The sequence below is a fragment of the Notolepis coatsorum genome (genome assembly GCF_963971535.1).
Source record: "Notolepis coatsorum genome assembly, chromosome: 14".
Classification (NCBI taxonomy): domain Eukaryota; kingdom Metazoa; phylum Chordata; class Actinopteri; order Aulopiformes; family Paralepididae; genus Notolepis; species Notolepis coatsorum.
The window spans coordinates 102,520,186-102,532,295 of NC_140178.1; the positions used below are offsets into that span (position 1 = coordinate 102,520,186).

Below are 12,110 nucleotides of genomic sequence, written 5' to 3' on the forward strand. Positions count from 1 at the left end.
ACAGCACTATGTTATCAATACACATTTATAAAACGAGGCATAGTTAGGCAAATGATGTTGCCAGAACATCTTGCCAATGCGCGACCCCACTGTCACCTACCCACGACCCCACTTTGGGTCGCGAGCCGTAGTTTGAGAACCACTGATCTAATCTAATCTGATGTTGATGATGTGTTCTCCCTGCAGTACCTGTCCAAGCAGCAGGAGATGCTGAGGGACATGAACGAGCAACACGCCAAGGTGTACGAGCAGCTGGACGTGACGGCCCGGGAGCTGGAGATCACCAATGAGAAGCTGGTGCTGGAGAGCAAGGCGTCGCAGCAGAAGATAGACAGGTGGGCGGTGACCACTGGTGTCCCCACACACACACACACACACACACACACACACACACACACACACACACACACACACACACACACACACACACACACACACACACACACACACACACACACACACACACACACACACACACACACACACACACACACACACACACACACACACACACACACACACACACACACACACACACACACACACCATCCAATGACCTACCCACCAACCATCCACCCACCCACCCACTTACCCTACCATCCAACCAACCAACCAACCAACCAACCAATCAACCATCCAACCAACCAATCAACCAACCAACCAACCAACCAACCAACCACCTTACCTACAAACCATCCAACCAACCATCCAACCAACCAACCAACCACCTTGCCTACCAACCATCCAACCAACCAACCAACCAACCACTCACAACCATTCAACCAACCAACCAACCAACCAACCACTCACAACCATTCAACCAACCAGCCAACCAACCAACCACTCACAACCATTCAACCAACCAGCCAACCAACCAACCACTCACAACCATTCAACCAACTAGCCAACCAACCAACCAACCACTCACAACCATTCAACCAACCCACCAACCAACCAACCACTCACAACCATTCAACCAACCCACCAACCAACCAACCACTCACTACCATTCAACCAACCAGCCAACCAACCAACCACTCACCTTACCTACCAACCATCTAACCAACCAATCACTCACCATACCTACCAACCATCCAGCCAACCAGCCAACCAACCAACCAACAACCTTACCTACCAACCAACCATCCAACCAACCAACCAACCAACCAACCAACCAACCAACCAACCAACCAACCAACCACCCATCCATCCACCCAACCACTCACAACCATTCAACCAACCAACCACTCACCTTACCTACCAACCAACCAGCCAACCAACCAACCAACCACTCACCCTACCTACCAACCAGCCAGCCAACCAGCCAACCAACCAACCACTCACCATACCTACCAACCATCCAGCCAACCAGCCAATCAGCCATACAACCAACCGACCCACAGAGCGCAGCAGTTATAGAGCGCTCCTTCCGAACGCCCAGAAAAATAACACTTTTAATGTTTCCTAATGGGCAGTGTATAAAGATTATTCATTTTCTCTTCATAGTGATTTCATAATCATCGCAACCTGGCATTTCAATTCCTTTCAGATCATATTGGCTTTAGAGTTTGCTAACAGGATTATTTTCTTCAATCGTTCCTTTTGTGTAATTTAAATATCCCGTCAGGTCATAACACGGCTCAGTGGAGCTTTGGCAGAAGTGGTTGTTGTTGTTGACTTGAACATGATTAACATACTAAAAGGGGCACTACATCAAAAAACAATGCAGACTTATTTTGCACATAATCTCACACACGTTCAAAAACAATTATTTACACACATTAATTTAGTTTGACAGTTGTTGAGAGTAAATGGGTTTGAATATATATGGCCACTAAGTGATTTGTTGTGTTAATTACAGCTCAATTAAATGATGTAGTATAGATGAATATCAATACCTTGTCTTATACGGACTGCTGCCTTATCATTTGTCTCTGTGCGTGTGTGGGTCTCTCTGTGTGTGTGTGTGTGTGTGTGTCTGTGTGTCTCTATCTGTGTGTGTCTCTCTGTGTGTCTCTGTGTGTCTCTCTCTGTGTGTGTATCTGTGTGTCTCTGTGTGTCTCTCTCTGTGTGTGTCTCTGTGTGTCTCTGTGTGTCTCTCTCTGTGTGTCTCTCTCTGTGTGTGTCTCTGTGTGTCTCTGTGTGTCTCTCTCTGTGTGTGTCTGTGTGTCTCTCTCTGTGTGTGTCTCTCTGTGTGTCTCTGTGTGTCTCTCTCTGTGTGTCTCTCTCTGTGTGTGTCTGTGTGTCTCTGTGTGTCTCTCTCTGTGTGTGTCTGTGTGTCTCTGTGTGTCTCTCTCTGTGTGTGTCTCTGTGTGTCTCTGTGTGTCTCTCTCTGTGTGTCTCTCTGTGTGTCTCTGTGTGTCTCTCTGTGTGTGTGTGTCTCTGTGTGTCTCTGTGTGTGTGTCTCTCTCTCTGTGCTCCTCCAGGTTAACAGGCACCATGGACACCCTGCAGGGCCACGTTGACTCCCTGACGGCCCGGGTGCAGGAGCTCCACACCCTGGAGGAGCTGAGGGTCCGCAGGGAGAAGAGGGAGAGACGCAAGACGGTGCACTCCTTCCCCTGCCTCAAGGAGCTCTGCACCGCGCCAAGGTCACCGGCCACACCACGCACCCACACGCTGGGGACGGGCACAAGTTAGATCAGCCCTTTCACTACCACACTACAGGGTTAACCTTTCACTACCACACTACAGAAGGTTAACCTTTCACTACCACACTACAGACGGTTAACCCTTTCACTACCACACTATAGAAGGTTAACCTTTCACTACCACACTACAGACGGTTAACCCTTTCACTACCACACTACAGACGGTTAACCTTTCACTACCACACTACAGACGGTTAACCCTTTCACTACCACACTACAGACGGTTAACCTTTCACTACCACACTACAGAAGGTTAACCCTTTCACTACCACACTACAGACGGTTAACCTTTCACTACCACACTACAGACGGTTAACCCTTTCACTACCACACTACAGACGGTTAACCTTTCACTACCACACTACAGAAGGTTAACCTTTCACTACCACACTACAGATGGTTAACCTTTAACTACCACACTACAGAAGGTTAACCTTTCACTACCACACTACAGACGGTTAACCCTTTCACTACCACACTACAGATGGTTAACCTTTAACTACCACACTACAGAAGGTTAACCTTTCACTACCACACTACAGACGGTTAACCCTTTCACTACCACACTACAGACGGTTAACCCTTTCACTACCACACTACAGACGGTTAACCCTTTCACTACCACACTACAGAAGGTTAACCTTTCACTACCACACTACAGACGGTTAACCCTTTCACTACCACACTACAGACGGTTAACCCTTTCACTACCAAACTACAGACAGTTAACCCTTTCACTACCACACTACAAGGTTAACCTTTCACTACCACACTACAGAAGGTTAACCTTTCACTACCACACTACAAGGTTAACCTTTCACTACCACACTACAGAAGGTTAACCCTTTCACTACCACACTACAGAAGGTTAACCTTTCACTACCACACTATAGATGGTTAACCTTTCACTACCACACTACAGAAGGTTAACCTTTCACTACCACACCACAGACGGTTAACCCTTTCACTACCACACTACAGATGGTTAACCTTTAACTACCACACTACAGAAGGTTAACCTTTCACTACCACACTACAGACGGTTAACCCTTTCACTACCACACTACAGACGGTTAACCCTTTCACTACCACACTACATACGGTTAACCCTTTCACTACCACACTACAGAAGGTTAACCTTTCACTACCACACTACAGACGGTTAACCCTTTCACTACCACACTACAGACGGTTAACCCTTTCACTACCACACTACAGACGGTTAACCCTTTCACTACCACACTACAAGGTTAACCTTTCACTACCACACTACAGAAGGTTAACCTTTCACTACCACACTACAAGGTTAACCTTTCACTACCACACTACAGAAGGTTAACCCTTTCACTACCACACTACAGAAGGTTAACCTTTCACTACCACACTATAGATGGTTAACCTTTCACTACCACACTACAGAAGGTTAACCTTTCACTACCACACTACATAAGGTTAACCCTTTCACTACCACACTACAGAAGGTTAACCTTTCACTACCACACTATAGATGGTTAACCTTTCACTACCACACTACTGAATGTTAACCTTTCACTACCACACTACAGAAGGTTAACCTTTCACTACCACACTACATAAGGTTAACCCTTTCACTACCACACTACAGATGGTTAACCTTTCACTACCACACTACTGAATGTTAACCTTTCACTACCACACTACAGAAGGTTAACCTTTCACTACCACACTACATAAGGTTAACCCTTTCACTACCACACTACAGAAGGTTAACCTTTCACTACCACACTACAGATGGTTAACCTTTAACTACCACACTACAGAAGGTTAACCTTTCACTACCACACTACAGAAGGTTAACCTTTCACTACCACACTACAGACAGTTAACCCTTTCACTACCAACTACAGACAGTTAACCCTTTCACTACCACACTACAGAAGGTTAACCTTTCACTACCACACTACAGAAGGTTAACCTTTCACTACCACACTACAAGGTTAACCTTTCACTACCACACTGCAGAAGGTTAACCTTTCACTACCACACTACAGAAGGTTAACCTTTCACTACCACACTACAGAAGGTTAACCTTTCACTACCACACTACAGAAGGTTAACCTTTCACTACCACACTACAAGGTTAACCTTTCACTACCACACTACAGAAGGTTAACCTTTCACTACCACACTACAGACGGTTAACCCTTTCACTACCACTACCGAAGGTTAACCTTTCACTACCACACTACAGAAGGTTAACCTTTAACTACCACACTACAGAAGGTTAACCTTTCACTACCACACTACAAGGTTAACCTTTCACTACCACACTACAGAAGGTTAACCTTTCACTACCACACTACAAGGTTAACCTTTCACTACCACACTACAGAAGGTTAACCTTTCACTACCACACTACAGAAGGTTAACCTTTCACTACCACACTAGACGGTTAACATTTCACTACCACACTACAGCATGTTAACCTTTCACTACCACACTACAGAAGGTTAACCTTTCACTACCACACCACAGAAGGTTAACCTTTCACTACCACACTACAGACGGATAACCTTTCACTACCACACTACAGACGGTTAACCCTTTCACTACCACACTACAGACGGTTAACCCTTTCACTACCACACTACAGAAGGTTAACCTTTCACTACCACACTACAGAAGGTTAACCTTTCACTACCACACTACAAGGTTAACCTTTCACTACCACACTACAGAAGGTTAACCTTTCACTACCACACTACAAGGTTAACCTTTCACTACCACACTACAGAAGGTTAACCTTTCACTACCACACTACAGAATGTTAACCTTTCACTACCACACTACAAGGTTAACCTTTCACTACCACACTACAGAAGGTTAACCTTTCACTACCACACTACAGACGGTTAACCCTTTCACTACCACACTACCGAAGGTTAACCTTTCACTACCACACTACCGAAGGTTAACCTTTAACTACCACACTACAGAAGGTTAACCCTTTCACTACCACACTACAGAAGGTTAACCTTTCACTACCACACTAGACAGAAGCTTAACCCTTTCACTACCACACTACAGAAGGTTAACCTTTCACTACCACACTACAGAAGGTTAACCTTTCACTACCACACTACAGAAGGTTAACCTTTCACTACCACACTACAGAAGGTTAACCTTTCACTATCACACCACAGAAGGTTAACCTTTCACTATCACACCACAGAAGGTTAACCTTTCACTACCACACTACAGAAGGTTAACCTTTCACTACCACACTACAGAAGGTTAACCTTTCACTCCACACTACAGAAGGTTAACCCTTTCACTACCACACTACAGAAGGTTAACCTTTCACTACCACACTACAGAAGGTTAACCTTTCACTACCACACTATAGACGGTTAACCGTTTCACTAGTGTGGTAGTGAAAGGGTTAACCTGCTGTAGTGTGGTAGTGAAGGGGTTAACCGTCTGTAGTGTGGTAGTGAAAGGGTTAATCCTTTGTCGTGTGGCAGTGAACCTTCTGTATTGTCACAGTGAAAGGGTTAACCGTGTGGTAGTGAAATGGTTCAATTTGATTATTAAAATGTATTGTCATCATACAGCACAAGTACAGTACAACGAAAATAAGTTTGGCATCCCAACCAGAGTGCAAATTAAACTGGATATAAAATATATAAACGAGTGCTACTGAGTAATAGTGCTAATCAGATGTATTCAGTTGTTGTATTATTATTATTATTATTATTATTATTATTATTATTATTATTATTATTATTATTATTATTATTATTATTATTATTATTATTATTATTATTATTATTATTATTATTATTATTATTATTATTATATACAGTGATACAGACATAAAGACACTATGGTAGTAAGTCATACTGGACAGCGGTTTATCTAGTAAGAGTAAATAAGGGATATGTACAGACAGATATAGATATAGTATCTACAGATATGTAAACAGGATTATATGCAGGTATATACAGACAGATGTGGATAAATATGTACGGTAAGTATGAATATATATATATACGGTATATACAGTATTATACACGAGTACTTGCTTTATTACCAGCTGCTCCACTGGTCTCCTTTGAGCTCTGTGTCACTCAGGTCAATGTTAATCTGACACATTTTTTACTAAGTACTTAATTAGGTAAAAATGCCCATCCCTATAATATGCATACAAAAAATGCCTTTCTGTATCGTACATGTTGTCTAGTAGTATAATGTACCTTTTGTATGTGCAATATTTGTGTAATTATGCTAAAACCCAGTCTGCGGTCATCAAGGAGAAGCCCCCTATTCTGGGTCCTCGCTCCACAATGGTGAAATGAACTTCCCACCACAGTTAGGACAGCCGAAACCCGACCAATCCTTCGCGTCGACTAAAGACGAACCTTCTTACTGTCCTCTACTATCATGCTCTCTTCCTACTATTATTAATATGTCATAATATGCACTCAACACTGCAGCACCCCCAAGTTTGAACACTTTGATGTGATGTACATTGTTACTCAGCTGATAGAGTTGTGCCCTTGCTGATGACATGTCGTACAGAACTTGTAAGTCGCTTTGGATAAAAGCGTTCAGCTAAATGACTAAATGTAAATGTGGTGACTTCATTTACATGCACGCTGCAACTGTATTATCTCTACCCAAACCAACTATCACAAAGCTGCAATCATCTGCGTGAGGAAAATCCCATTCGGACATGACAGTTTCCATTAAGCACACAGCCTGAATGTGTTGGTGCTGGCTCTAGCTTTTTCCTCTTAATCTCCACAATTCTTTATCCTAATCAAAAAAAACTTTTCTCATCGGCGTGCGTTTATAAATTCATTTTATTCATTATGCGTTCATCTCAAACTCAAAGCCAAGTCAAATATACAGCTCAGTGCAGAGTAGGGATGTTTTATTATTTTTTTTATTTTACTGCTGTTACGGATTTTGAATCCTAAACTTTCAGCATCTGTCAATGCAGAGTATTTCTTCAGTCTTTGGCTTTTACTGAACATGTAGAGACATGTAGAGGTTCCCCCCCCCCCCCAAAAAACTGAATCATTTCAGGTAATTAACATTAGATATCTCTTGGAATTAACACAACATTATGCTTACTTTGACAATAAATAAAATAATAATTTGTTCTTAAGGCCCTCCCATAGTCGAGCAGACTGTACACAGAGCAGACTCTGCGGAGGTCCGCGCGGACTCTTTGAGCTTTGATCTCAGCGGACAGCAGACCCACAGCAGAGTCCAAGTGCGAAGCTCCTATTTTCTGACGCGCGGACGTCACACAAAACTTGGTGTCACACAAAACGCTGCTTGGCGTTTTGGTTGACATCGAACTGCATTTAATGTGACGCCGATCTGCATTTTACTCTGACCACGCGCTCCGTGCCAAGAGAGATGTTTGAATGGCTTTTCTAAATGAAGTGTGTAAAATTGCCAATATTTTGAAATAAAACTGGTGCTTTTATTTCATGCAATGCGTGTTTGTCATTTCAGCACCACGCGCTGTCCACCTCAAGCCTATACGGTACATTGCATCTCGCTGCCTATATACCTGTTATTCAAGTGCGTAAAACTGCCCGTTTTATTATCGAAATATTGGAAACGGAGATAACATACTCTTTATTTTGACATCGGATGACGACGACATGACAGAAGTTGAACAGCGTGGGGACAATTGTGTAAACTGGCGCGTGACATGTAGGAAATTGGTCCGTGGAGGTCCGCTCGACTATGAAAGCTCAAAGAGTCCAGTGGACCTCCGCTGAGTCCAGTCCGCTCAACTATGGGAGGGCCTTTACTTGCTTGCCTGGGTAAATAAAGGTTAAATAAATGTAAAAAGATGAATACATTTTTTTTTTATTTGAAAACCGATAATATTACATTTTAATGCCAATATCGGCAGATGATATCGGACATCCCTAATTCATACTGTTTATTGAAAGTGCTTGTGGAGAACTGAAGCGCGTGTTGAACACCGGTGTGACGGACGTCTCCGCTTGTCCCCGCCTCCAGGTACGAGGACGGCTTCCTATTGGCCAACCCGGGCAGCGTGGACCTGCTGGCGGAGGAGCGCCGGCCGGCGGGGGAGCAGGAGGGGGAGAACGAGCGCCTGCAGGACGTCATCGCCTCCCTGCGCGCCGCCATGGCGACGGAGCGGGGCCGGCGGGAGGGGGCGGAGCGCGAGTGCGGCGCCGTGCTGCGGGAGTTCGAGAGCCTGGAGCAGCGCCTCCTGGGGGCCGAGGGCTGCCGGCTGCGGGTGCAGGAGCTGGAGGCCGAGCTGCAGGAGATGCAGCAGCTCCGGAGGTCCCGGGTGTGTCTGATCCGAGGCATGGAGGAGGGCCTGGAGCTGCTCAACAGCGCCCCAGAGACGGACACCCCCCACCACGAGGAGGGGGGCGTGGCGGCGGCAGGGGAGGGAGGCGACGGGGGCCCGGTGAGGAAGAGCTGCAGCGACACGGCGCTGAACGCCATCTCGTCCCGCGACGCCTCTGGCCGGCACCAGGGCAGCTACGCCCTCCACGCCAACGGCGTGCGCAAGCGCGGCATGTCCATCCTGCGCGAGGTGGACGAGCAGTACCACGCGCTGCTGGAGAAGTACGAGGAGCTGCTGGGGAAGTGCCGGCGCCACGAGGAGAGCCTGTGCCACGCCGGGGTGCAGACCTCCAGGCCCGTGTCCCGCGACCCCTCCATGAAGGACTACAGCATGGTCTCCCCCTCCCCCCCCGGGCCCTCCTCCTCCGCCCCCCTCCCGGCCGCCTGCGCCGCTCCGCCCATGCCCCCCCCGCGGGCCCCCTCCACCCCCGAGGCCCTGGAGGGCATCAGCAGGCAGGTGGAGCAGGTGGACAAGCGCCTGGGCCAGAGCACGCCCGAGTACAAGGCCCTCTTCAAGGAGATCTTCTCCCGCCTGCAGAAGACCAAGAGTGACATGGGGGAGGGGCGGAAGGGCAAGAGTGACATGGGGGAGGTGCGGAAGGGCAAGAGTGACATGGGGGAGGTGCGGAAGGGCAAGAGTGACATGGGGGAGGTGCGGAAGGGCAAGAGTGACATGGGGGAGGTGCGGAAGGGCAAGAGTGACATGGGGGAGGTGCGGAAGGGCAAGAGTGACATGGGGGAGGTGCGGAAGGGCAAGAGTGACATGGGGGAGGGGCGGAAGGGCAAGAGTGACATGGGGGAGGGGCGGAAGGGCAAGAGTGACATGGGGGAGGGGCGGAAGGGCAAGAGTGACATGGGGGAGGGGCGGAAGGGCAAGAGTGACATGGGGGAGGAGCGGAAGGGCAAGAGTGACATGGGGGAGGAGCGGAAGGGCAAGAGTGACATGGGGGAGGAGCGGAAGGGCAAGAGTGACATGGGGGAGGGGCGGAAGGGCAAGAAGAGCAAGTGAGCAGGCAACTCTCCGACTGATACTACGATACTACTGATACTGTACTGGTACTACCGATACTACTGATACTGTACTGATACTACCGATACTACTACTGATACTACCGATACTACCGATACTACTACTGATACTACCGATACTACTACTGATAATACTGATACTACTACTGATACTACCGATACTGTACTGATACTAGACTGATACTACCGATACTACTACTGATACTACTACTGATACTACTTATACTACCGATACTACTGATACTACCAATACTACATGCACTGAAAGCAAAGGGTACGAAAGCCACAAGACTTTTTGTCATCTCTGTTCATTTATTTCTCTCACCGTTTTAACGACTGCTATTTAAAACGATCGGTCACTCCTGGATGCCTCTGTAGTCACGGAAGAGGGTGATGTCATGATACACGGCCTGGTGTGGATACCTCCCCTTTGCACCTGGAAGCTAACGCTAGCTAGCGGCCTGGTGTGGATACCTCCCCTTTGCACCTGGAAGCTAACGCTAGCTAGCGGCCTGGTGTGGATACCTCCCCTTTGCACCTGGAAGCTAACACTAGCTAGCGGCCTGGTGTGGATACCTCCCCTTTGCACCTGGAAGCTAACGCTAGCTAGCGGCCTGGTGTGGATACCTCCCCTTTGCACCTGGAAGCTAACACTAGCTAGCAGCCTGGTGTGGATACCTCCCCTTTGCACCTGGAAGCTAACGCTAGCTAGCAGCCTGGTGTGGATACCTCCCCTTTGCACCTGGAAGCTAACGCTAGCTAGCAGCCTGGTGTGGATACCTCCCCTTTGCACCTGGAAGCTAATGCTAGCTAGCGGGTCTTCTACAAACTGCCAAATCTTCGCATAATATCACTACAGGGACGAAAGGTTGTAACTTGTAAGTGTTGTGATTTTACCGGATGGATGAGATGCCTTTTATTGAGCTTACATAATTCACGGCGTGTAATTATTGCACTAATGACTGTTTGTTTGGCTCGTCTTAATTAAGACAATCCTGTATGTGGTGTGGTATTTGACTTGAGTGAAGTTGTACTACTATTTAACTCTATTGCCAGTGATTTTATTTATTTATATATATTTTTTAAAAGAAATTCAAAACGGTGATTCGCCAAGTAATTTATTCCAAAATAGAGACTATTAATTGCTTAAGTCTATAGAAAAACTAAAATACATTGAAACTATTACAGCTTTCTAGGCAAGTAGGCATGATGCATGCATCAGTTAAAACAACAACAATCTAAATGGATCTTTAAAATCGGTTGGAAATATAAGTGAGGCACAAACCCCCAGCCTATGATCTCGTCTCATGATGCATTGTGGAAGGAAAAAAAGCAATGCTCTCAAGGTGTTTATGAGGATGTTTGTGTTAAGACAATCCTGTATGTGGTGTGGTATTTGACTTGAGTGAAGTTGTACTACTATTTAACTCTATTGCCAGTGATTTTATTTATTTATATATATTTTTTAAAAGAAATTCAAAACGGTGATTCGCCAAGTAATTTATTCCAAAATAGAGACTATTAATTGCTTAAGTCTATAGAAAAACTAAAATACATTGAAACTATTACAGCTTTCTAGGCAAGTAGGCATGATGCATGCATCAGTTAAAACAACAACAATCTAAATGGATCTTTAAAATCGGTTGGAAATATAAGTGAGGCACAAACCCCCAGCCTATGATCTCGTCTCATGATGCATTGTGGAAGGAAAAAAAGCAATGCTCTCAAGGTGTTTATGAGGATGTTTGTGTATATATATTGACTTTTCTGGAAGGGTGCCATGCCTTCTTAACACAATCGCGGCCACTGCTATGAGTCTAATTATTCTCAAGAGGACCGGGAAATGTAAACAGACGTGGGGCTGTTTGTACAGCTAAATCTATACTTTATAGTATTGCTATCTGTCCATTCTCATTGTCAATTGAGTCCATAAACTGTCCCTTCAAAATGGCTTAAAGAAAAAAAAATCATCAATAGGTTCTCATTTTATAGCGCCGTGAATATAAGTGTTATACCGGATTTGGTCTAGTATATTTCCTGGAA

General features: G+C 45.7%; 1 protein-coding gene across 1 annotated transcript in view; it reads left to right on the plus strand.

Annotated features, from left to right (window-relative positions):
• cdr2l (cerebellar degeneration-related protein 2-like) overlaps positions 1-10,047 on the plus strand; it is a gene marked incomplete at both ends in the record, with an annotated part of 119,666 nt that extends 109,619 nt beyond the window's left edge. Inside the window, 3 exons of the mRNA XM_084329253.1 lie at positions 187-335; positions 2,427-2,591; positions 8,679-10,047. Of these exons, the coding sequence (XP_084185379.1) occupies positions 187-335; positions 2,427-2,591; positions 8,679-10,047 (1,683 nt within the window). The remainder of the gene's footprint in view (positions 1-186; positions 336-2,426; positions 2,592-8,678) is intronic.
• Between the last annotated feature and the right edge of the window lie 2,063 nt (positions 10,048-12,110).